The following is a 27,594-nucleotide window of genomic DNA, read 5'->3' as shown; positions in this document are numbered from 1 at the left end:
AAAAAATTGTTCCAAATGAAACTTTAAACTAAGTGAATACGATACACCTTTAAATTTTTTTTTTCTTTCAAGTTTAGTTGTTAGTTAATTGAGAATTATGGGATTTTTGCTTTGCACCGAGCCAAATGAGCTACTAATGTTTTTCTCATATTATATTATTAAGTTTTCTTAATTTCTCTCCATCTCTCTTTTAGTTAGACCAATAATAAATTTTTGAATTTATTTTTTTCTTGAATAACATCAATTTAATATTTTTTTCCGTTATGATAATATGGAGTCATTCTTCGATTAGAAATTTTTATTATTCCAAATGAAAACCTTCATCACAATTAAAAAGAAGCAAATTGTCTCATTTCTTCTTTTACTTAGAGTAATTTTATCTTGTGCTACTTCATCAAGTCTTTTGGTCAACAATAACCAGAAAGAAAACAAATTATGCAAATATATTACGACATATAATATGGTAATTAAGATGAGCTTTAAAGTTCTAAATTTTTTTTTTGTTTTGAATGAGATATCCACCCGCTATCACTCATGAATGGGCATTTGGTGGTGTAACTAATGCTCGGCTGATCTAAAAGAGGCACCCATCCCAGAAACCTCCTGACCCGCACTTGATTGGATCCCACGTAACACGGGTTGAAAGGTTCCCAACCGTACTCCTCTACCAACCAAACTAAACATCGGTGGATGAGTTCTTAAATTGCACTGATACTTTTACAAATGCTCATCCCATCGAGATGGCCAAATCAGTCTGAGAAGTAGGAAATCGAAGGGTGGGAACCAAGCAAAGAGGAGACTTCCTCCTCGTCGTGAGACCAAAAGCTTCTCGCATATCCAGCTTCTCCCCTTTGTTTCCCAAAAACTTCCAGTCAAAATAGTAGAGCAAATGCGCCAGAACAATCTCCAAAATGAACAAGGCAAACTGCATCCCTGGACATATTCGCCTTCCTGCCCCAAATGGCAAGTATTCAAAGTGGCCACCCTTAAAATCTACAATCCTCTCTTCGAACCTCTCCGGCCGAAAATTCTCTGGATCGCCCCAGTATTTTTCTTCCCTTCCTATCGCCCACATATTAACCATCACGTTAGTCTTGGCTGGTATGACATAACCCAAAATCTCTCTACTCTCCTGGTTTTCTCGAGGCAATAGTAGAGGCCCTGGTGGGTGCAATCGGAGCGTCTCCTTGATCACTTGTTGCAAGTATGTTAGCTTGCCACTTATCAACTCCTCATCTACAACCTTTCCGGCCAGTCTGCCGCCGCTACCCCCGATGACTTCCCTGACCTCCCTTTGTGCCTTTTTCATTACAGTCGGGTTTCGAACCATCTCCGACATGGCCCATTCTAGTGTTGTCGAAGTTGTCTCGCTCCCGGCCATTAGCATGTCCTGGTAATTAGTTTATGAAAAGAAGTAAGTGGAAGCTGCTTAAAAGAGCGTCAGTGATTAGATCCTTAGTCATGGGTAGCGGTGTCAATTAGGGTCAGCGGGTCGGGTTCGGATCGAACTCAAATTGACCCGGTTCTTAACGGGCCAACTCAAACCTGACACATTTTTATAAATGGGTCGGCTTTTTCAAACCGGACCCGACCAGCGCGTGTTGCCGGGTTGACACGACCCGACCCGAATTTTTTAAATACTCCCAGCAGCGCAGCGGCAACGGCAGCAAGCAACGCAGCGAGCCATCGACGCTACTCGACGCTTCGGGCTCGGGACGCACCACGCAGGCACACGACTCGACGCTTCGGGCGGGCACTCGATGCTTCGTGCAGGGCAGGCAGCAGACACGGGCAGAGGATTTTCGGGTTGTCAGGTCAACCCGAACCCGACCCAATTTTTTGAAACAGGTCAGTTTGTTCAACCAGAACACGACCCATTTCACAAACGGGTCGATCCGAACCCGAATTTTTTCATGTCGGATTTCGGGTGGGGTCAAAAATTGACACCCCTCATGGGGAGCTCACTTACGTTGATTACAGCCTTGATGTTGTCGTCGGAGAGTGTGAATTGAAGGCTGTCTTCCCGTTGAACCCTCAGAAGAACATCAGTGAGATCCTCTTCCTGATCGTCATTTTCAGAGAAGCGTTTGGCCCTTTTCTCCCTGTGTTCTTCAACAATCTTTTCAGCCATTAGATCCAGAGTCTTCTGGCATTGCTCAAGCCTGCGTCGAAATCCGGTAATCCGACCTGTGTCGAAATCCGGTCAAATAAATTAAGTGGAATAATCATTTATCCGCCCACAAATTATAACATATTAATATTTTAAAGATTCGCATACATATAACATAATTTTATAAATTTATATAATATTTAAATTTTAATATTTAATTATATAACACTCAATTTTTTAAATTATAATTATTATTTTTCAATGTTAAAGTATATTAAAGTTTTAGATGAATAAAGATTAAAATTTAAATGTTGAATAATTAATTAATTAAAAAAATATGTGATACGCATGTAAATCTTATAATATATTTGCAATTATATGAACATATAATTATGCTGATACATTTTTAAAAATAATTATTTATCCACCCAAAAACTAATATCATACTTAAATGCAGGGGCGAAATTAGCCTTAATTTTCAGGGGAGACAAACTTATAAATAAAAGTGTAGAAAATAATTTTTTTTTTCATAAATATCTTTACAACCAGAATTTGTTTCAAAATATATGGAGATAGACAAATTACCTAAAGAATCATATAATAAAGAATTTTTTTATTTTCTCAGACCCCTGGGCTTAACGTGGATTCGCCCATGCTTATATGCTATAAAATATAAAAAATATTATGTTTATATTGACTCAAAATATATCAAAAGAAACTTTAAAATTTTATTTTTATTATATATATACCTTAAAATAAATTTAAAGACAAATTATTGAGACTACCTCATAAATATGAAGCCTATCTCCTAAATATTCTAATATAATTTTTTCCTGCAAAACAAAATATAAGTTTCTGATTGAAATGCAAACCTATGAACGGCATGGAGGGGAACAAATCCACAATGGTGAATCCCGACAAAAATTCTACCGCATCGCCCAGCGCCGATAAGAACATCTTCTGGTCGTCGCATCGACCCCCAATCGCCGCCCGAGCCATGATGTTATTGCCAGTCTCTGCCATCTTACTGCTAATATTGACAAGATCACCGGAAGAAGCCGCTAAGAATTCGACGAGATGAGATACCTCCTCCTCCCTCACAGCCCTGAACGACCGAACGCGCTTCGTGCTGAGCAACTCCATGGTGCATAGCCGCCGCATCTCGCGCCAGAATTCGCCGTGGCGGCCGAATAAGATGTTGTTGGCGTTGTAGAAGATGGCGTTAACGGAGTCGTTGACGGGGCGTGAGGCGAAGTAGATTTCGTGGGTCTTCAAGATTTCTCTGGCGGCTTCGGCGGAGGAGATGATGACGGCTTGTATTTCCCCGAGCTTGAGGCGCATGATGGGGCCGTAGACGGCGGAGAGGTTGCGGAAGGAGTGGTGAGGAGGTTGCCGGCCGACGACGCGGTGGAGACTGCCGAGGATGGGGAGGTTCCATGGCCCTGGGGGTTCTCTGCCACGCTGCTTCGCATGGGAGATCTTGAGCGTGAGGAAGAGGATGATTAATGAGATCAGGAAGAGGGAAGTGTAGAGAACCTCCATGATTGTGGCCTCCTTAATCTCGACTCTGATATTTTATTGCCATTCATTAGCACGACTTTTATAGTCCAAATGAAACAAGGCTTGAAATAAAGAACAATACTCAATTTATGAATTGAATTTCTATAAATTTGAAATTTTTTTTTTTTATGATTTTTGAAAGTACTAATTAAAGCCCGTGTTATTTAAGGGATGTTATATGTTGAAAATAATTATATACAATATTTAATAGTTTTTGAATAATAATATATTTATCAGTATTTGTTAATATAAATTGAGATTGATTTATTATTTCTTATTTTAATTTAAAAATTAAAAATTTTATGCTAAAAATTTACTTTAAGAATTAGTAAGAAAGCTGTCCCAAATGAAGCTTAAGGTTTCATTTGGAATTGCTTTCTAAATGAGCTTTTTAGTTCAATTTTTTTTTTAATTTAATACTAAAAGATTACTTTATAAAATAATATGAAAGATGTCTTTAAAAATATTACCTATATATACAATGATATTGGCCAATGTATTTTATCATTTAAGTTATGTTTTTGAAAATTTGGACTTTTAGTTTTGTCTTCACTAGAAATCTGGATTTTCGCATTAGTTGTTAGGAGCGGTTTTAGAACCGCTTCTAAAAATAAAAATTTGTTCAGATTGGACGAATTTGTATCGGTTTTAACCGGCACAAATTTAGTTATTTGTACCGGTTATAACTGCTGCTGAAGCAAGCGATTCACAAATGCTACCCCGTCGGTCTTAAAACTGACATGGAATAGTCGTCGCAACGCATAGTAATTACAGCGTATTATTAGCGAAAAGTGCAAGGAACAGGCTTCCAGTCATAGATAACGGTAAGAGGGAAGGTTTTATCATCCACCGTGTAATAAATTTCATCCGGCAAGGGAGAAGAGCTGCTAACCTGAACGCACACACGAGCGAAAGTGAGTCTGGTTTTTGCGGCAGTCAGGGCATCAACGGCTAGTGGAACACCAACACAGCTAGCAATCTTTGAAATCCCCTCAGGAGTCCAGCAAGACAAGGGAAAATTCTTAATTTTAATCCACAACGGGATGGAAGGGAACTCCTCCCGCTTTGGAACAAAATCCGACGTCCATCGCTGAAGGATAAAAGGTTTACCGAAAAAGAACCAGGGTCCACCGGACCACGCCATGTCGTAGTCTTCCCGATTGTTGAACTTCAAGAGGAAAAAACCATCATCTAAAGTCAAAAGGGAAAGAGTACCTTTCAGCTTCCATGTCTTGTTGATGGTGGCCAACAGAGCTCCATAGTAGGGCCTTCGCCCTATGGAATAGCCGACCAGAGAGAGCGCCCATTCGGGAGCACCAGCAGAGAACTGAGCAGCAGTGAAGTGAGCCGTAGCATTTTCAGTTGGAAAATGGGTGATTGAGGAGGTGAAATCGTTTGAAACCAGAGGCTGGGTAGCAAAAAGACTTTTCCAATCTCGCGGAAGCAGAGAGGAAGAAGAAGGGAGCGTGAGGGATGGGAGAGTGGAGGAGGACATCCCTAAGGCGGTCCTCCTCGGAGTGGAGGGAGGGGAGGCGGCCAGAAAAATCGCAAAGGAGAAGCACAAGCGAAAACCCTAGCAAACTTGCTTCATGATTCGGCTGCGCTTTACTCGTAAAGTTTAACTTATTATTATTGCCAATTCTACCTAGACCTAGTACCACGTACTGGATATTATTTTATGCGAACAGATAGATATTCAGATAAATTATAGCTGACAGAAAATTATTATTAAACAGGCTGACTTTTCGCCTGGTTCAAAATACTAAAACGTGCACGTCATATGATGGGGCCCATGTCTGGCTTAGAAATTAGAAGGAAAAATTATAATTATTTAAAAAAAAATGAGAGTCATTGAGTAAATGTAAAAGAGGTCACAAAATCATCAAAACATTCAAGCGGACAATAAAAAAAGTAAAGTTTATCTTAGGCTTCTTAGCACACATTTGTGATTAATTATTTTATGCAGACGTTGAATGTCGTCCGGAGGCTGATCAGAATGCGTCACATCACCTCTGTGCTTGAAACCGCAGCTCAATACTGCTCAGTACCTCGGCTCGTTACTGCTAACGTGGCGCATTCTGTTTGATCTCCGGACAATGATCTGCGTCCGATCTCCGCACAGAATAATTCCTCCACATTTGTTAAAATAAAAAGCTTTCCATCATCAATTTAACAAGTTGTATGATAATGTTATTTTTTCATCTGTCACGTTAAGATAGTTAGCATAAAAAATTATTATTAAATATTAAAATAATAATATGTTATATATCATATAAATCATTAAAAAAACTACCTGATGTAAGGTAAATGTGTCCTACCTTCCAAATTATTTTTATAAGATCAACAGTAATTGAAAAAAGGGCAAAAAGGGAAGATAAAAATAAAAAGATATTATTGCATTTCAATCTTGCCATCACATCTCTCTCTCATCTGCAATTGAAAAAAGGGAAGATAAAAATATGGGAAATTTGTGATAGGAAATCTCTCTTTCTCTCTCATCAACAAAAAATTTATGATTTTTTTTTGTTGCCAAATTCAAGATCAACACCCTAAAGGTTCTCCTTATTGGGTATTGCACTAAATATGCCTCTCCTTCGACACACAATCAGGTGGAGAAGCCCTTCTCCTTTGACCATATGAATGACATTTAAAAACTCTTCATACAACAAAGAATCTCCCTTCTCTCGCCTTCTCAAGTCGTTGAAGATATAGTACCTCCTTTCGCCTCATTGGCCAAGCAAAGATGTCGTTCCTCCTTTCAGTCCCTCGACCCGGTGTAGATGTTGATCCATCATTTCGCCTCCAAGCCCAGCGGAGATGTCATCCCTCCTTTAGCTCCATGCTCTAGTGGAGTTGTCGATCTCTCATTTTGCTTTCTAGCCTAACAAAGATGTTGATCCCTATCCTCTTCAGCTAGTAAAAGTCTTTTGGTCCAAAGGCTCTCCTTCATAGAGCTCTCATCCAAGAGCTCCACCAAAAACACAACCAAAATATCCAAGTTGCAGGCTAGTCGAAGCAATCGTGTGATCCCTCTTACACCCCTTGACTCTCTCAATGCACTCTCCATCTCTTAACCTCACCTCCTCTCTCTCCTTTGTGTTGTAGACTTTCGCTCCAAGTTCTCTCACATAAGAAAGGCATCTCTAAAACTCTCAAAATTCTCACCCTCACTTTATATCAAGAGTTTGTAAAGTGGACTCTAAAAAAATCCTAATTTTTAATTTTAAGCCATATGATCATACCTATTAGTTGAATCGAATAACAGATTGTACAGAAGAGTTCTCTGTTGATCATCCAATACCATTGATGATTGTACAGTATGATTGATTATTGTATAGTATAATCATCAATAAAGATTATATATAACTAATCGTGTTGTATGACTACCATATCGTGTAGGAAGATCGGCTATTTTAAGAATGATGTAATCATACAATACTCTTATAAAACAAAATTCAAATATCAAATTTACTCCCCCTTATGTGTGTGTGCACGATTGTTAAGCCAATATACACCTAATATAAAAAATGACTCAAAAAAAAAAAAAAATACAAACTCTGTAGAACACATACTAACTTATACACCGATGCTACAACGACATTGAGCCTTTTTTCTTTAATGCTGCTTATAGTATGCTATACCCGAAAAGGTTACTAACACACAAAAAATATGCAATATATAATACATAAATAAGAAAATAAACATTCAATAATATTTGTAATCGTCGAGCTCCAGAATTGTAACAAAATTGTATTTATCAAAATAATGAAAATTAAAATTCAAAAAAAAATTCTAATTAGTAGGATTTAAGCCAAATCTTTGGATTTCATTCAAGTAGGATATAGTAATGCTTGTAGATCCACATTTAGTAATGTTGTGTCGTGGAACATTCATGGCAGTAGAGAGATATTGAGTTTAACATCCAAGCTTTGCATGAGGATCTAGCACAGAGACAAAGAAAAGAGAGAGGTGTAAGAGTTAGGAGAGACACAAAATTTTTTATGTGAAAAAACCAAGGGGCCTGACCCTATTAAAATAACTATACTAGTATTTCTTGTTGATTATAAACGAGGCCCTTCCTTGGGGAGAAGGCATTAGCTCGATGTAGCAAATATACATCATATAGAACATAATACATGATGGGATTTGGAAGAACTAGTGATATGAGAGTTGTTCTCAAGAGAATTTGGGCCTATTCATTTGGCGGTGGACCGTAGTTGGGCTACAATGGTCGAAGGGATTGTAGTCGGCATGATACGAAGGTTGGATGGACTATAGTTGGCATGTGACAGAGGTTGAAGGGATCGTAGTCGACGGGCAACAGTTGTCATAAGGACAACAATCTAAATGTGATGGGGGTCAGAGGGACCATAGTAGACTATCGACGAAGATAAGAGGGATCATAGTCGACGGGGGATATAAGTTGGAGGAATGGTACTTGGTTAGCGAAGGTGGCTGGAGGGAGACGGCAGTTGGAGGGACCGTAGTCGGCGGGCAACAGATGTCGAAGAGATTGTAGTTGGCGAGCGATGATGGTCTGAGGGATTATAGTAGGCTGGCAAAGGAGGTTTGAGAGACCGTAGTCAGTTGGTGATGGTGGTCGGAGGGATCATGGTCGATGGGCAACGAAGGTCGGAGGGACCGTATTCGGCGGGCGACAGTGGTCGGAGGGACCGTACTTGGCAGGCGACGGTGGTTAGAGGGACCGTACTCGGCGGGCGATGGTGGTCAGAGTGATCGTAGTGAGCGGACGATGGTGGTTGGAGGGATCGTAGTTGGCGAGCTAAGGAGCTCAGAGGGACTTGGTATTTGGGCGATTGTCGTAGAGGGACCTTAATCGGTAGGTGACGGAGATCAAAAGGATTGTAATCAGTTGGCGATGGTGGTCGGAGAGATCGTATTCGAAGGGAGACTTTAGTTAGTGGTGTATCAATGGTAGCCGGGTAGAGGTCTGGTGGCGGTCAATGACTAGGAAAAGGTTTGGTGGTGATCAACGGACATGTAGTGGTTCGACGACGATCAACAACAAGGTGAAGGTTCAGTGGCAATCGACGAACGAGCGGAGGTTTGGCGACATTCGATAACCTTGCAAAGGTCCGACGGTGGTCTTGTGTGAGTTATAGGATGGGCGGTGGTCCAATGACAGTCAATGGACTGGCGGTGGTCCAATGATAGTCAATGGACTGGCGGTGGTTTCCGAAAGTTTGTCTGCGGTGGTGCTTGGGTAGAACTTTAAGATCCTTAAAGCCTTAGAGCTCTATCCAATCTCCATCCAAAGTGTCATTTCTTGAAGAGAGCATTGGCCTATTTATAAATTTTTATAAATGGCATGCACCATAAATATGGAGAAGATCTAGAGCAAAACTGAAATAGTCCATCGGACAACTCATATCAATTCCCTTTATCATAGAACGTTAATCAAGCATTTAAGTGTCATGATGATGTCAAAATTAAGAGATCTTGGGCTCATTAGATTCGTCTCTTCGATTCGACCATAAGCATGCTATATTTGGATTTCATTTGGTCATCCAATCAATGCTTTTGAGCATCCAAATATGCTTTGGTCCCTTGATTTGGACCCATTTGAGCTCGGATTTGACCCGTTTTGGTGTCGTTCGGTTCATCTCGCTGAGTCTCTCAATTTGACTATAAGTTTGCTTAAATTGGAGTTTAGATGGTACCGAATTTAATTTTGAAAGTTTTCAACTTGGATATGCCTCGCAATTCTTGCTCAATCAAGGCTATTTTTGATGACATATCAAATAAATACCATAGAGGCTTTAAATCCTAACAACTATCTAACGTGATCCTACCAAATGTTAGATGGATATTCTTAAGATTTGTGATTTTAATAAATGAAAAAAAAAAATTCACAACCACAGTGATGTAATTCTCTAAAATTGCATTTCCCTAGGATTTATTAAATCCAGCATGTAGCTTACAATGAGAGGAAAACAGGATAATAGGATATATGCAAAACTATTTTGACAAAATTTAACCAAAATCACAACTAAATTTTGGTTATATTTGCATTAATTAAGGTACATATAATATTAAATACCTTTTTTCAAGATGTATTATATTTTCTTAATTAAAAGACCATTGCATTATTCCACTGATTGCAGAATAACAACATAAAGGCCTCAAAGGGCCTCATACAGGAATGATATTATAATATTATACTTAAGAAATATTAAAATGTCATGATAATTACTTTTTTCATAAAATAAAAAATATATTTAAATTTATTAATATTTTAAATTCAATTAAAAATAAATAATCATGTTGTATTATATATTATTAGTTTGAAGTTGAAAATTTTAATTTAATTATTAAAAATAAAAAAAAGATATATTATTAAAAATTAAGCAAATAAAATTATTATTAAATGATTTTCAAAAAAAAAAAATTAAAGAAAAGAGAGAGAACTACATTTCCAATTGTTGAAAAGAATAATCTATAAGCTAAATTTAAATAATATATCTTCTAGAAGCTTCTTCGCATTCTAGAAGCTTCTTCACATCTTCTAGAAGAGATGAAAGGGCTTCAAAGATGTCAAAAAGAATAATCTATGGTGCAGACCGATTAAGACTTTGTTTGTTATGATTTTCTTAGTAATATAAAATTATTAATTTTTATACTAAAAAATTATTTAAGAAATAATCATTAAAATAATTTTTTAATATAGAAATTTTCTTGAAAATAACAAAAAAATAACGAACAAAAATTATCTAAAAAAAATTCCCAAATTAGCTGAACACAAGCGTAATTCATTGCCAGACTATCCAGCAGAAATTTTTCTAATTGTTTTTAATCAGGTAAGTTATAATTTGAATTCCTTTATGTAACTTATATTAGACATAATTATATAAACCATATCTGAGCTTCTTAGTATTTAATCAGGTAAGTTTGTGATAACTTTCTTAGTTATAATTTTAATTTCTTACTGCTTCTTAAAATAATTTTTTAATATAAATAATTTAATTTTTTAATTAAAAAATTGTTTTAAGAAGCAGAAAGAAAGCCGTCCCAAACGAAACCTTAGTTAGTTCACATAGGAGATCAGAGCCTGTTAACTTTTATTTTAGAGAAATGCAGAGAAGAAGTTACAATTACTGAAGTGACAGAAGCCACAATAAGGAGAAATGGCACACCAAAACGTCAATAATCAATAGAATCAAGCTGTCAAGATCAAGAATAAAGCACACAACAGATATGATACAAATACTTCATCTTGTCCAGCCATGGCTTGCAAAGATATATGATCTACATTGATTTTCAATGGCGAGAAGAAGCAATCTAGAATGAACAACAGCCACCAAATCTGCGAACTGGTTCTTCCGCATCACTGGTTTCACCTTCTATGGCCACAGTCTTTCCATTCCAAAGCAACAGGTTCTCCTGCTTTTTGTTCTCCTGTGATTGAAAAACCTTCCTACTGAGAATGTCATAGATCTCCTTCACAACAGTCTGAAATGCAGTCGCAACATTGGAAGAATCCAATGCCGAGGTCTCCATGAAGAAGAGACCCTCCACCTCTGCCAAAGCTTTGCCTTCCTCCATGCTCACCTCCCTCGAATCCTTGAGATCCGACTTGTTGCCGACCAGGATGGTCACCACATTCATGTCAGAGTGAGCTGTTCATCATTAAAAAGTAGAGAGATTTACATGCATACCACTTTATTTTATGATATTTACATATCTAATATCCAAAACATTAATATTACATGTCTACCAACCATAGAACAAATTTGGGTGCATCAAATGAAATATTAAAGTTTATAAGATGGTATGAAGGGTAGAAATGGAGATTTATATACATACCATTTATTTTATGCTATTTACATATCTAATATCCAAAATATTAATATTACATGTCTACCATTCATAGAACAAATTTGAGTGCATCGAATGAAATATTAAAGTTTATAAAATGGTATGAATGGTAGAAATGAATTATAGGAGTGGTATATTTGATATTAAAGTTGTATATGGATAGTATGCATTTAATATAAATGTTTTGGGTATTAGATACGTAAATAGCATGAAATAAAGTGGTATATATGTAAATTTTCCTAAAAAGTATGGATGAATAAATCTTATGGAAAATTAAGAACTGAAGAATGCAAACAGGTTTTTTCATATCAGAAAGCTAAAAGAGAAAGCTTTACTGTTTAGTTCATTGAGCCAACGGCCAACATTTTCAAATGTCTGGCGTCTGCTGATATCATAAACAATTAAAGCTCCCACAGCGCCGCGGTAGTATGCAGAAGTTACAGCTCTAAATCTCTCCTGCCCAGCCGTATCCCATATCTGAGCTTTGATTTCCTTGCCATCGATTACCATCTTCTGAGTTTGGAATTCAACTCCAATGGTCGACTTTGAGTTTGAGTAGAATTCATCCCGGGCAAATCTAGCAAGCAGGTTTGATTTCCCAACGGCAGAGTCACCAACGAGCACAATTTTGAAAAGATAATCCTGACTATGTTCCTCTTCTGCATAAAATGCCATCCTTTTTTTTTTTCAATGCGACCTCAGATTTAATTTGAATGCCACAGAGAACTACACTGCCAGAGAGGAAAAATAACAGGAAATAATCTAGTTAAATCAGAAAGAAAGTAGTACCAAGAGCTTTGAATATAATTAGAACAATCTTAAGGATTAAACAATTTCTGAAAATAAGTTAAATGTTGCATAGGGGGGTTATTTCTGTGATTTGAATCAGCGAATTCAGATCATAGTAGTGGCAACTTGAGCATTATTCGAAGCCCACACTTTAGGTAATTATCACTTCAAAAAGGAACTCTTCTATTAACTTGAAAGTAGTACCAGCTGGTTGTCGGGTCAACTCGAACCCGACCAATTTTTCAATCGTGTCAAAAATCCGAACCCGGACCCGACCCGTTTCACAAATCGGACCCGGATTTTTTGGGTCGGATTTTCGGGTCGTGTTAGAAATTGACACCCCTAACCATTATTTACTTTGATTCTTCATAAAATAGTAAGCACCTCATCCATGGCAACTAAAATCTTTGACAAGTTTCACTATAAACGAAAATTTTGAAAATAGGGAAAGCTCACTTAATGCCAAAATAATCAAAATCAAGACATGAGGTATCAAAGGCCTTGATTCAAGTGGTGAATTCCCTGATTTTCAGGGTACTGGTATGGTTCAAGACCTAATGACGGTGGCATGTAGGATCTCTTTCTCCCTTTATAAGATCAAAACTGTTTGATCATATACATAAAAAATAGAAAAATATACGAGATAGGTTTTATCCTTAAAAAATACTAATCAAGACAGATGCAAAATGGCAATATGGTTCCAATTTAACTAGTGAAAGTATGGATGCTAATAAATATGGTTCTACAAAAAAAATAAAGATAAAAAAAAAAGCATCAAACTCATAGCATCTTCTATAGCAATTTAAGAGCCCATATCCAATTGGCATGATTACGTATAAACAAATTTAATATATACCGAACCGGTCGATATCTTAATGAGATGTTTTGTACATGCATAACAAAGAGCAAATGAACTATGATAGGTATGGGGCTAGAATTAAAAAAAAATGCAACGATGGATACGGATTATACTATAGCCTACATGTGGTCTGAATTCATATAGATATTAAAAGAACTTGAATTAACACAACATGCAACCCTAAATAAAATAAAAATATGATTACAAAAAAAGGATTGGTAAAAGCCTAATCCAAATAGTTGGGTCATGACCAATGATGATAAATAAAATCATAGTTAGTTTCCTTATTTATAAATATTCTATTCAAATATTTGATATGCATTAGTAGGACTAATTTGATTTATAGAATTATTGTAATTTGCCTAAATCAAATGATCTATCATATTATATATTATGTTGACACAATAAGAAAATATGCCAGTCCTCATTTAAACCTCATTTAAATCTCTTATATAGAATCAAAGCCCTGATTCAATCCCCCTCTCCTCCCTCATTCTTTAACTCCTTTCTATCTCTCATCAGCATAGTTATATCACCCTCCCAATTTATATCATGTATCTAGTGGTACCCTAGAGAGTTGGATTTATGTTTGCAACCACTCAACAACCCACAACATGGCAACACCTCATGTACTCATCTCACCGAGAGCCACACCACTACCCAACGTCCCTCCAGTAAGTACATAGCATCCTACGAGACATCTGGCCTATACACTATGTAAACACTCACAAGTGCTCAACTGCTCGTGAACGGTGCACTATGTAGACCCTCGCATGTGCTCATGAACGAAAACGCCTACATGAATTCCACCTTTCTCCCAAGCCAAATATATGTTATTGAGTTCCACCTCTCTCCCTCCCTACCCCTAATCACCCAACTGCTACACTAAAGTGAAATAGCTTGATATTGCCAGCATTACTGAAGAATTAAGTTATTGGATGACTAGACATAACCACAAGCAAACAACCCTTCCTCGATTCTATTTTCCCCAAGCCACTCCATTACTCCCACCCTTGCCTCAATTCAGCCAAAGATGATTTGTTGACACCTCGACTCTCCAAATCCAAAGCCTGAGCAAGCAATTGATCGCCAATGAGCTTCTCCTTCACCCAATCGTGAGTCTCTCATCATCCTCTCTTCTCATCCTAAGATTTTTTTTCCTTATTGTTAAATGTTAATTTGAGAGGTACGAGAGGGAAAAAGCTTGAGTGTTATTGCATAAATTCTTCTCTATATATAGATCTATACAAAATATTTAATAAGGAAACAAATAACTACACAATAATGAAGAATAACTCTTCCTAAATCAGCTTCCCATCTATGGAAGGTGTTTCGACGTGATTCATGAGCGCTTCCCACGGATTGCTCTTGTGACAGTCAGATCCTTTGCACAGGGAACGGCTGGGTTTCAACACTCCCCCTCAAGCTAGGAAAAATGGATCTGTCATTCCCAGCTTGTCAATCAGTCTGAGAAAGGCAGAACTGTCCAGTCCTTTGGTAAGAATGTCTGCAAGTTGATCCTTTGATGATACATGGTCGATACTTACTAGACCACTATTTAATTTTTCTTTAATGAAATGTCTGTCCACTTCTATGTGCTTGGTCCTGTCATGCTGGACTGGATTATGGACTATGCTGATTTGTTATCACAATGTAGCTTCATGGGCTCATCCCACTTGACCTTTATGTCTTCTAGAATTATTTTGATCCATAGTAGCTCACATATTAGGAATGACCTTTCTTTATTAGATTTAAACGAGAATTTGACTTTTAGTAGGACACAATGGAGAAAAAGAATTCATGTAGCCGACCCAACGTAGTGGGATAAAGGCTTGATGTTGTTGTTGTTGTTGTTGTTGTTGTTGTATAGTAGCTCACATATTCCCAAAAACATAGTTCGATATTCTGCTTTTGCACTAGATTTCACTATATCCTCGACACACGTAAAACGGTGTCCGATTTGAGCGCGAACGGGCTCGATGGAAGATTTTGGCGATCTAAATACGCTCGTGCAATCCGTTTTGCAAAACAATGTCCCGATCAAAAGATATTAAGCACAAAACAAAGATGCGTGATAAAGACTCAAACGTTTGAAATCATATAAAATACGATCGACCCGACCACATGCATTTTAGAATGAAATAGAGGACATGTGATCATAAAGGAGTAATCCTAAGGCCGAGGGCGAATCGATGTAAAAATGCACGATTTTACCCTTCACCAATTATAAAGCAATGCAACATGCAGACAACTGTATCTACCTATGAAATTCGAGTGATAAGCTCATGCAAGTGACCCGTGCCAAAAATGAGGTCAATATTAAGTTTGACTATCTTTTGCTTAATCGTACTAGTCTTCATTCATACAATAAAGTTTTTAATGTGTTAATATGAGTCATCAATGTGCTAACTCTCAAAATTAAAGTTGGTCAACTTTAAGTAGAAAAATCGATTCTTGGCTTCTACTAGATCAATATTTTTCAATAGTTTTTCAAGTTCTAATTACATAAATTTCAAAGTTTTCTTTAGAACCAAGTTTTTTGAAATACATTTGAGAGATTAGTTGTTTGAGTTCTTTCTAAGTGACGAGTTCCCCAATTTCTTTCTTAGGAATGAGTTTTTCAAATTTTTAAGAGAAAAATTTTTTCTTAAAAGAATTTATTTCTACAACGATAAAAAAAAAAAAAAAGAACTTATGTTCTTTAAATGGCCAGTGTCATTCATTCACATTGAAACTTTTTTTAATTTGCAATAGATATTTTAGAGGGGCACTTCTCTTTTCTCATGAATAAAAGATCTTTTAAGTTGTATTGAATACACATTCTTGGCATTCTGACACTTCTTTTTCTTTGTGAGTTTGTAGTCAGCAGATTCCACGACCGACTTGCTCTTTGAAGATATAAGAGTCTTACAAGATAGACCCTAGTTTATTAAAAATTGATTATTTTGCCGTAGCATTAATTTTATAGAGCACGAAATTCCTAGGACCAAATCTTTTCTCACGAACATTTGAATCAAAGAAGTTCATAAAACAGTCCTTTCCCTCTTCTCTAATAAAAGCATGAATTCTCAATTTCTCCAGCAAATCACGACATTTTATGAATCCATCATTCGTATTTCTTCAACAACACAGTTCTTCAAAATTTGATGGAGCAAAAACCCTCTAATTATGGGACTATTCATTGAACCTTCAACTTTCTTCCGTGGAAAATTAATAATCAATCTACTTACAACTTTCTTCCGTGGAAAATTTGAGCTTTACTACAGATAATTTTTTTTGCTAAATTCATATATTCAATAAACGAATTGATCCAACTCCTTAAACTCCTAAGGCACAAACAATATAGAGAGTCTAGAACAAGTCATCTTTTATTGCTATCTCTTTTTATGAAACAAAGTGAAAGTCCTTAGCATGTAAGAAATTTAAAATTCACTGAGTTTCATAAAAAACTTCAAAAGTCAACCTGAGTGATCTAGTTTAAATAATACTGCTTTTAAACAATGATTTGTGACAACCTAAATTGTGCCTGAAAGATGGGACAAAGTTGTCAATCCATAAGAAAGGTCGAGGCTAATTTCTCTATGATTGGATATATTGGTTTTGCTCTTTGAAAATTTTTTGTTAGCATAATAAATAAGTAAATGGCTCTCCTTATCTTTTTTAACCAAAACATAACTAAAAGCTTCTTCTCCTGCTCTTTAGTGTAGCAATAGCGAGGAAAGAAATGCTTTCAACAAAGTGAAAGCTTAGTCACCTTTGTACTTCTACGCTTTTAAAAAGGTGTGAGCATTTATCTCCAAACTTTGAGTTGAAAAGTCTTAAATCTATAACTCTCCCAACAAGTCATTGGAGCTATTTTGTTGTCTTTGGTGGAGGTATCTTAAATATTGATTTCACCTTGTCAAGATTCATTTTAATTGCTTCAGTAGTAAGGAAAAAATTCAAAAAAATTTCAGGTCTAGCACCAAATGTGTACTTCAAAGGATTGAAATGAATATTATATTTCTTCGAGATTATGAACACCTCTTGTAAATCTAGGATGTGTTATGTTGCAATTTTGCTCTTTATTAACGGATCATCAATATAAATTTCAATGTTGCAGCCCTGATGATCTTTGAATACACAATCCATCCTTCTCTAATATGTTACAGCCATGTTCTTCAAACCAATGGCATGATGTTGTAGAAGTACAACCCATAGCTAGTAATAAACATTGATGTTCATAGTCAGTCAGGTGCATTTTTATTTGGTAATAACAAAATAAGGCATTAAGAAAGTTCATGGCAAGAAATTCAAATCAATCAATCAAAGCATTAATTCTGGAGAATGGATAGTAGCCCCTAATGACAAGTTAAAATCATATTTGTGCATATTCTCCATTTTCCATTCGATTGTTGCGCAATAACAACATTTGAAATCCAATCCAGATACACTTCTTAGAAGAATCCAATATCTAGTAATTGGTGACTTCACAACTGATGGGTTTGTCCAAGGTTGCATTGTTAAATCTTATGTTTAATAGGTTTTATTGATGTATTTATGGTAAGCATGTGAAAAAATAAATTAACACTTAATCATTGCATCTGATTAGGAAAAAATTCAAGCATTTGAACAGAGAGTTTTAATGTATTCTTCCAATTCCACCTGATCAAACGAGATGCTAATTCTAATAATGTGATTTGAATTTTCTTTAGAAATGTTAACCACCTCAATTGTCTCAAGGTCTTGAGTTCAACTTCTCTCTAACATTGAGTAACAAAACTTCTCTTTGAACATCCCCCACAGCTTTCAAATAAGATCCTCCACTGCAATTAATTTTCTCGGATAGTGATGGTGTGCCCTAGACTATGATGCACAGACACAGCGACACGAATACGACACGACACGGACACGGGACATGTCAATTATTGAAAATATAGGACACAGACACGGGTTGGACACGGTATTATAGTTTTTTTATTTTAAAAAAAAGTATATAAAAATTAAATAAGTATAATTTTAAAAATAATTTGAAAATAATAAGTCATTTAACTAGAATTTGTGCTGGGAATGATTAGTATTAGGATGTCGAGAGTCAGACGTCGATACCGTTTATTAGTCACCGTTAGATGAGATGAAAATACCTTCACTACCAAAAAAAATGAAAATGAGAATATTCAATGATTGGGTATTAACTATTAAGTGCGAACGTTGATTTGGTGTTGTGGATATGAAATAAGAACTTTAGTTTAAATCCCGTCAAATACAAGAAATTCTATTAAAAAATTATAAAATATTTAAGATAAGCGTGTCCAATTTGTATTTAATATTTTTTTAATCGGACATATTTTCGACGTATCCGACACGTGTCGGATGAGTGTCGGGCGAGTGTCGTGTCGGACATGGTGTCGGGCGAGTGCACGCCTCTTTTAGGAGAAGTGTCGGTGCATCATAGGCCCTAGATGACCTTTCTTTATTAGCTTTAAATGAGAATTTAATTTTTAATTGGGCTCAATGAAGAAAAAGGATTCATATAGCCGATCCCATATAGTGGAATAAATGCTTGATGTTTTTGTTGTTGTAGTGATGGTGTGACCTCTTGTTGAAGATTTCATAACAATATGATAAGTAAAAACAAATATCGTGAAGTGGTTTATAAGAGAGCGACCAAATATAGCCATTATAAGCTGTTGGGGGTTCAAATATAAAGAAGTCAATTGTGGTAATATATTGGCATTCTCATTCTTCCCAAGTAATTGGCAACATGGTTATTCCTTCAATCTTTTGTGTTCACCAAACAAACTTATAGCAAACCAACAATGGGCGCCAACCTTGAAAAATCAAGATTCAACTTTTCAAAGATACTTTTGAAAATAATGTTGGCAGAACTTCCCGTAGTGACAACAATGGCATCATTATATGCATTCCCATTTGTTGCTCTGCCATAGCTATATGGTCTTTGGGAAACACATAATATTTTGAAGGATCTTGAGCATGAGCACCAAACATCAGCAACACTAGTCATCAAAAATAATAATTGTTGTGAATAGCTTCTACAACTTCCACTAAAGAAACTCTCAGAAGAGTGATTCTTAGATATTATCAAGGCAAGGGACCTCTCTCTATCTACAGCAAAATTTCTAGCATTGTGGCATTAGTGTTGCTCATGTGGCAAAAACTCCCCCCTATGATTTACAAGCCGACATTGTGGATGCTCTGCAAATCCAATGTTTATAGGGCAAGTTGATGTCAACAGTCAAACTACTATTATACTCTTCTACGTTGATGTAGCTATTGGTGAGTTCAAACAGCTAGAATAATGTTACTAGCAGTTGCAAGCCGGAGGGCGAATCAAAACAGACTTTGCTCTGAGTAAGTGCAGCTTTTGCCACTACCAACTCCAAATCTTTTACAACATTTTACAATGAAAATGAAAAATGAAATTTCTCAGAGATTCATCTTCTTATTACCTTATATACTCAACAATGATTGAGAATTCTTCAAAGATTTTTGAGCATTAGCAAACTGAGTCACAAACTATTTCTTGAACCCAAAAAAGGAAGTGATAATCCCAAGACGGAGTTGGAAAGACATCTCAATGGTGACTCCTTAAGTGTTAAAAAAAATATATTCGAGACCATCATTTATATTTAAGAGTGAAATGACTGACTTAAAGAAAGTAACATGGTTTACCGGATCTGTTCATCAAAAAACATATTCGATGATTTGAGGCTAAACTTCAAGAATCTCCAAAAAAAAAACAAATTCGTGAATTCAAGTTAACACTTCTCAGAATGTTGAGATTGAGTCTCCACAATGATTTCAAGAAGGTAAGCCTTGTCAATTATTTAAGATGAAGTCCAGTGTCTAAAATTCAGTTGTTTTTGAATTATAGAGTCAAAAGATCCTTCTTTGTCAATTTCAATATGTGAAGTGATCCTTGGCACTCACTCCAAAATTCCTTGAATCATCCTTATCACAAACCTTTTCTATCTGGCTAAGTTGTATGGTAGTGACAACATCTTGATTTTTATTAGGATGGATCCCTCACTTTCGACAATGGCAATTACTATCTGATCTTAAATTATATGAGGATGACACCAAAATATTAATAACATGATCAAGAGAGAGAATATGCGAGAAAAAAACTTAGAGAAGCACTAGAAATTTTACCAAATTGTCAGAAAGTACAAGACAAATATAACAGAGTGAATGCTCATGCACTTCCTCTAACCCCCTATTTAAAGGCACGAGTCAATATAAAACACTACAAGAAATGTTATATTTGGGTAATACAAATAAAATTACAAAATAACGCATAACAAGTGTTTATTGTAAAATGTCTAGCCTGGCTGACTTGTATCTATTTAATTATATGAATATCTCTTGAAATCTAAAGAAAGAACAAGATCTTTAAGAAAAATGTCTCTTTAAAAACATAATTAGCAACTTCACTTTGAACTGGCAAGTATATTTGGATATTTTGGTGACTCCTATAGTTGATCTTATTGGCAAGCTCAAGTGATCTTCGAGTCAGGTAAGAGCTTAGCCAAGTACATAAGAAATGTGTTGAATAGTCTTGATGGCTTGAGCGGGCAAGTTCATTAACGAGATCATCTTATATCTTGGTGACTCCAATTTTGTGACAAGTTGGTTCAATTACTTGCCTTCTTACTTGAATTTGCTTCATTAAAACAACAAGGAAATTTAGTATACATTATCTAACTAAATTGAAACCTATGTTATGTTACACATTATGTTGACACAAAAAAAAGAATTGAACCACTATTCAAATATCTTATAACGAGGATCAAACATGACAATGGATCACGCACTATGAAAAGACTTGTAAATTGCTCTTATTGGCTCTTTTACTTGTTCACACATGTCCTTATTTTAAGGAAATGCCTTCCCTCACTCCCTCCAGAACCCACCCCTCTTTCTTTTTCTTGTCATTATGTGAAAATCATATATTACTCTAGTGATTTTGTTGTTCAAAACCATTGACTCTCTCTGTTTGTGGAACTATTTGATTCTAATATAATTGTGAGCATTATTGTCTAAAATCATTTCATATATGCCCAAATAATAAAATTTCAGTCAAACTTTTATAGTATCAGATGTTTGAAAATCGAAACCCTACAAGACACGAAGATTTGAATGATGGCGCACAAGGATGTCTCAAAATTATTCTAGTACAAACATATGATATAACGGGTTAACCTTCATAACCTATGTATAATTTACCCTAAAAATCATGCAACTAGATCCCTGTTTATAAAATCATCAAGTACATTTAATTTCCATATTATTTATTTCATATTCATGCTGTAGTTAAAAAAGGATGTAAATAATATAAAATTCAGCTCGGCGTATATACTCATAAAGATGCTACAAATTGAAAGTGGTCATCAAATAATGATAGTTCATGTCTTGTTCAAAACATAAGCACAAAGATCACTTGTTTTGCTTAAAAGTTATGGACACCTTTAAAGTATTTGTACTCTCAAATGGTAGGGGGAAAAAGAAGTTATTCCTCTCCCAATGGTCTTAATACAGACATTATCCAACCTTACGAACTCATTAAATCACAAATTCAATTTTTGAATTCCTTCAAAAAACAGCACATCATGCAAGTATTCCAAAAAGAAAGCAATAATATAGTAAATTCATGGATCAAAGTAACAACCATCAGCTTCATCAAGTTCATTACAACTATTTTACCAGATGGAAACTGGAAGTCAAAGAAACAATTTAAAAGAAAAAAAATGCCCAACTCACCCGTACTGCAATGCATTTACTTTCTAGCTTTATAAACACAGAGGCTCAGAGCCACTTTAAATTAGTGGAATTCCAAATTTCTAACTCAACAGTCAATGTTTTGGCATCATAGGAGCAATTTACCGTTGTTTCCATCACATCCTAGACGAGTGATTCTTTCCATGCTTCATAAGAAACACCTATGTATAAGATTCAAAAAGAAAGAAAATCTATAAGATTCACCATAGCATTTAATAATGTAAATCAGCTACAATGAGAACTCCTTCAAATGCCAGCAAACAACCTCAAATAACAATATAAATGTATGTTAACCAAAATGAAAAAGTAAGAAGAAGGCCCAATCCTTATTAATAATTAATAAAAACAGAAGTAGCTTTCGATGATCTCAATGACCTAATACTTCCAAATCACATAGGCTGCATACAAGAAAATATATATGACTAACTTTACCCAGGCGAACCTAAAATAAAAAAAAAAAGTTGGTCACACTGAACACAAAGTTCACTTCCAGGTCTGCACAGCCGTGAATTTCATAAAGTTGATATACTCATACCATGTTTTCCTCAAGTTTTTGCCCGCATCTCATCATTCTATGCACAACAGTGCCTACTAATTACCCAGCCACAGAATCCACAAAGACCAGATACCAATAAAGTAACAAAGCTATTCAAGAGTAATGACAATGGTTTTGATCTGAAAGAAATAAGTGAAATAAAGAAAATCCAAAGTACAGTACAATCAGCCTTCTACTGTACCATTTAAATGCAAATATGAATACTGTTCTCAAAACGACTGAAAGATTGCGAAAAGTACAAAAGGAGGAATCAAGTTCACAAATTGTTTATATTGACCAATGACATTGAATACTACAAGGCTAAGCAGATTATTAAGAATGTTTAAGCGTAGCGAGCACCGAATGAACGTCTTAAATGGCTATCAAAGCCCCAATTCTTCCCACTTCCAAAAAATCAAACAGAATTAGCATCCAAAAGGAAAGAAGCAATCATGGTGTCTCTTATAACTTCCATAACGCTATCAAGATCTCAATTTTCAGAATTTGCATACCCCAAATCATGCAAGAATCAACCCAAACAAAGCATGGAAACGAGATCAATCCACCTCATGGAAACTAAAACGGCCCCAGCGTTGCAGACAAGGAAACAAGACTAATCTACCGCATGGAAACCAGGATTGAGTTGATACTTACAAACTATAGTGCAATGGGTGGCAGAAATCGAAGAGAAAACTCGCATTTTAACATAACAGAGATTAAGCGGAAGCTAGAGAACTCACTTGAGAAGACCTAAAATTGCCAACAACCACCCTTCCGCCAACAGAGAGAGAGAGCGGAGGTAGATATTATTTATGGAGAGAGAGAGAAAGAGAGAAAGCAGAGAGGAGCGAGAGGGGTGGGAAGAGATCTGAAGGCTAATCGACTGTAAGAAGCAATGGAAGTACGGAGAAATTAAATGAGTAATAAATAAAATGTTTTCTATTGCAGGAAAAAATCTGAAAGTCGAATTTAATAGTAACTTCTGCCGTTTTACTTATTTACTGTACCGTCGCTGTAGTGGAATCTGTTGGATAAATTGGTTAACGATAAATTTCTTGCTGTAAACCAACGATCTAATTAGAAAGTAGAGTTGAATTTTTCGTTCTCTTAAACCCTAAAGAGAATTGAGTGCTCAAGTCGTTAATTGGAATTTCTCTTCAGAAAGCAAAGCAAATTCATTGAAAGTAAGAAGCAACAGAGTATGATTCTATCTTTTTTAAATTTTAGGGTTTATCTTCTGCAAATCTTTCTAAAATATTATTATAATTTTATGATTTTTGTATTTGTCAAATCTTTTATCTATACTGAGGAATTGGTGACTTAACGCAGAAGCCTAGAACTAGATCTGCGCTACATGATCTTTGCGTTGCGTTTCCTCCACCCTACCTCTGTTATGTGTTTTCTGTTCGTGCCTTAACATTTATAGTGTGAATAAACTAATATAGTAATATGATAGAAAAAAATATTATAATCATAAATGCAATAATCATGTGATATAAGCTCACTGATATAAATAAATAAATAAATAATTGTATTGATGTATTTCCTACATATGGGCCCACAAGACATATATGCCAATAATACTTGGAGCCACAATGGTCAATAGGCGGCAGCGGACCTTGGTTGGTATGGCAGCGACCAATAAAGGTTGGTAGTGACTACGGCGGGCAGCGACAATGCAATTGGTTTTCTTTGAAAATTGAATTCGATCAAAGTTGGGTGAGTTTACAATACATAAAAAATGCATTAGGGAGTAAAAAGGTGCATCATATATGGAAGAATCAATAAGTTGAGTCCAAGGTACATTGAACATTTCGAGATTGTTGAGAGAAATGGTATTCTACTTACATGTTGTTGCTTGATCATATGTCCAATATACAAAATGTATTTCATGTATCTTATCTAAAGAAGTGAGTATCTGATTCTGGAAAGAGATTATATGTTGATGATGCGGAGGTTCATTTGAGCATGCACCATATAGAAGAGCTGGATAGGATTTTGGTGTACGATGTAAGGAAATTAAGGAACAAATAGATTTCGATGGTCAAAGAGTAGATGAAACACGGAACTATCAGAAAGGCTACTTTTTGAGAAGGAATCTGAGAAGAGACAATTCTATCCAAGTTTATTCTGACTTATTTTGATCAGAGATTGGGAATGTCGAAGACAACGTTTTTCTTGAAGGTGGGTGGATTGATATAACTCCAAATTTTGAAAAATATATTTTTACTTATAATAGTTAAGAATTTATTCATGAGTTATTATAAGTCTAAATCACATACGAAGAGTATGTGATAGCTTGTATGTAGATAATAAGAGTGTATGAGGTTTATGCATGTAGTGGTGATGTTGAGATAAATGATCGAAAGATGGGCAATGAAAATATGAAATACATTGTAATTGCAGGACAAGGCTAAAAAGTTACTTTCCATCAACAACAGAGCTGTCACTACAAAACAAAAAAGTTAAAAGAACGACATAAATGTGCCTGAAAATTAGACCTATTATAATACACGAGCTACCGAGGCACAAAAATATGTGCGCCGCATAAATGGAAGTCATAACATATTAAAACTACATTCTTAAGTACCTCAATAAAAGATAACATACCATCACTTTGAATTGATGTGATTAACATCTAATGTGATGCATGCATGATGCCATAATTATAAAATAATTACCATACATAATGCATTATAGTGACATATTTAAATACAGTTTTTTTTTTTTTTTTTTTTTTTAAATTTTTTTTTTTTTTTTTTTTTTTTTTTTTGGGGCATTAAAAAATGTGATCATTTAACATTTATTACATTATGATTCCAAATGATAAGTTGCAATCAATTTTTATAGTAATTCATTATGCATCATATAAGAATACCTATAATCACAATTGAAAATAAAAAATCTGTTTCAAGTAGCAAATATTGCATATAAAATATAATTAAATTTGTTCAATGAGATATAATTTCCACTATTTAAAATAAAAATTACAAATTAGTTGAATATTTAATCTAAAAAGACTTATTCAGGAGGCTAACTGTATTTTTTTTTTTTAAATTGAAATACAATTGTAATGTTCTGCTTACATTAATTCACAAAAAAAATATAAAAGAAAAGGTCATAAAAAAGTAAAGCTGAATATTTTAAGCTTTTGCAATAAATAGAGTTTGAGCTCGAGAACCGAGGTCAGACTTAATTCTACGAGTTCTAATTAGCTCTCGAGCTGACTTATTTATAATTAAAAAGAGAAAATAATTATGATTCGAGTAATTATTATAATAAAATTTAAAAAAAGAATAAAATTAGAAGATAAATAATAACAAATCATTTGATATAAGAAATTGAGATATAGTTTTTAAATAATTTTAATTGCTTTATACTTAACTCTTGTTTATAATATTATATATATATACGATCCAGCTCGTGAGCTAATTAGTTCAGTCAGTCGTGGTTGGCTCAAACTTCGCTCAATAATGCATTGAGCTAGTCTCACGAGCGATTTATCAAGCTGACTCACGAGTCTGCTTCACACACTTACACCCCTAGATTCAGCAGTAGCTTTTGTGTCTGCATTGAAGATACAAAGAGAGTAAAAAATAAAAATAATGATTAAAATATAATTTGATTTTTCTAATAGATAATACAAGAAACAACTACAACAGCAATTCAGACGTATTTGATGGGTACTGTGTTACCTTCCAATCCTATTAAGCTTTGGTACATTTAGTACCCTCCAAATGTGAGCAATAAGCCTTTAGCACTTTGATAGATCAACCATTCAGAATTGGGAATACCAAAGAATCTAGAGAGCAATACCATTGATAGTTTATGTTGAAGCAGGTCTATATAATAATGTAGAAGATAGAGAGAATAATTTTGAAAAGCTCTTTTTAACGTCCTGGAAGAAATTCAAAAAATCAGGGATTTGGCCCTATTGAATGAATCCACTAAGAATGGAATATAAGAGAATTAGCTAAATGGAGATCAATTGTTTGATTTACATTATAGGGATTAAAAAATATGGTGTTCATAAACAGATGGTTAAAGCCCAACAACAATGTTAGATGTTAAAAGTCAAACAACAATACTCGGTTAACAGAATTCCAGCGATGGCAGCGGTGATTGTTGATTGTGGTCGTCAGTTGTGATCGTCGGAAAATGTTATAAAGTTCTTTAGCTCTCATAGGTCTCGAATCTACTATCGCATAAAAAGATGTGTCTAATTTATAGCCTTTTAGAGGTGGACAGTTTAGTAAATTTGGTTAGAATCCAAAACGCTCTATCGAACTGTCCATATTGATCCCTTGGATAATGAATTATTTATCTAGCATTTGAGCCATAGTGATGTTAGAATTGAATGATATTGGGCTTATTAGATTGGTCTTATCTAGCCAGTTGATTTGACTATAAGCTTGTAAGATTTAGAGATCATTTTATCCTTCATTTAATATTCAAAAGTTTTCAAGTATGCTCCAAGTGTATAATTTGAGTTCATATAGACTCAAATTGGATCATTTGTGATGTTGATAAGTTCATCTCGTTGAGATTGATTCGTTTATAAATTTATTAAATCAGAGTTAAGCTGATCTTGAATTTAATTATGAAAGTTTTCAATTAAAATATTGCTCAAAGTTCATGCTAATCATGAAGGCTTATCTGAAACCTTCCATTCCCCCTTCCGACAAAGACATCACACCTCTTAGAAGTTTGAAGTCAACAACCAACAAAATACAGGACACAATCAGATATTCTGCATCGAGTTAGTCAAGGAAGCACTCTATGAAGATAAATGACAAGCCCTTGGAGTTTACAGGGTAACAAGACGCTAATATTCATAACAAGGACCTCTTCAGCTTTACAGGTGAAGTTAGATTGGCTAATACTAACTATAATCCATCATGATAATTGGAAGAAGACCAGCATGGGGAGCCCCATACCCCTTTGTAGCAGGAAATTATTGGGTTTGGACACCGGACACCGTCCGGAGCCAATGAAAATGTGCCACATCACCCTCTACACGGTACTGAGCAGTACCAAGCAGTATCGAGCTCGGTACTGCTCAATACTGTGAAGTGCCGAGTTTGGTACTTCACAGAATTGAGCTCAGTACTGCTCGGTACTATGAAG

At 35.3% G+C, this 27,594-nt stretch overlaps 2 protein-coding genes across 4 annotated transcripts; both read right to left on the bottom strand.

The window, feature by feature from the left end:
* Positions 1-424: 424 nt before the first annotated feature.
* LOC110108181 (premnaspirodiene oxygenase-like) lies at positions 425-3,727 on the bottom strand. Its single transcript, XM_020838708.2, has 3 exons — positions 2,983-3,727; positions 1,970-2,187; positions 425-1,390 (listed from the first exon to the last, which is right to left on the bottom strand). The coding sequence occupies exons 1-3, from the start codon at positions 3,650-3,652 to the stop codon at positions 728-730; spliced, it is 1,551 nt and encodes a 516-aa protein (XP_020694367.1). The 5' UTR covers positions 3,653-3,727; the 3' UTR covers positions 425-727.
* Positions 3,728-10,806: 7,079 nt separating this feature from the next.
* Positions 10,807-23,369, bottom strand: LOC110108182 (ras-related protein RABA5a). 3 transcript variants are annotated; one of them, XM_020838709.2, is made up of 4 exons: positions 23,208-23,369; positions 21,915-22,093; positions 11,842-12,237; positions 10,807-11,307 (listed from the first exon to the last, which is right to left on the bottom strand). In XM_020838709.2, exons 3-4 carry the CDS (start codon positions 12,179-12,181, stop codon positions 10,970-10,972), a joined length of 678 nt encoding a protein of 225 aa, XP_020694368.1. In that variant the 5' UTR covers positions 12,182-12,237; positions 21,915-22,093; positions 23,208-23,369; the 3' UTR covers positions 10,807-10,969. The 3 variants fall into 3 exon arrangements, with proteins under 3 accessions (XP_020694368.1, XP_020694370.1, XP_020694371.1); XM_020838711.2 differs by having other exon boundaries at positions 11,842-12,232; XM_020838712.2 differs by having other exon boundaries at positions 22,038-22,093.
* Positions 23,370-27,594: the final 4,225 nt, after the last annotated feature.

This window comes from Dendrobium catenatum, unplaced genomic scaffold (genome assembly GCF_001605985.2).
Source record: "Dendrobium catenatum unplaced genomic scaffold, ASM160598v2 fragScaff_scaffold_1574, whole genome shotgun sequence".
NCBI lineage: Eukaryota > Viridiplantae > Streptophyta > Magnoliopsida > Asparagales > Orchidaceae > Dendrobium > Dendrobium catenatum.
This window is presented reverse-complemented; position numbering and strand designations above follow the sequence as displayed.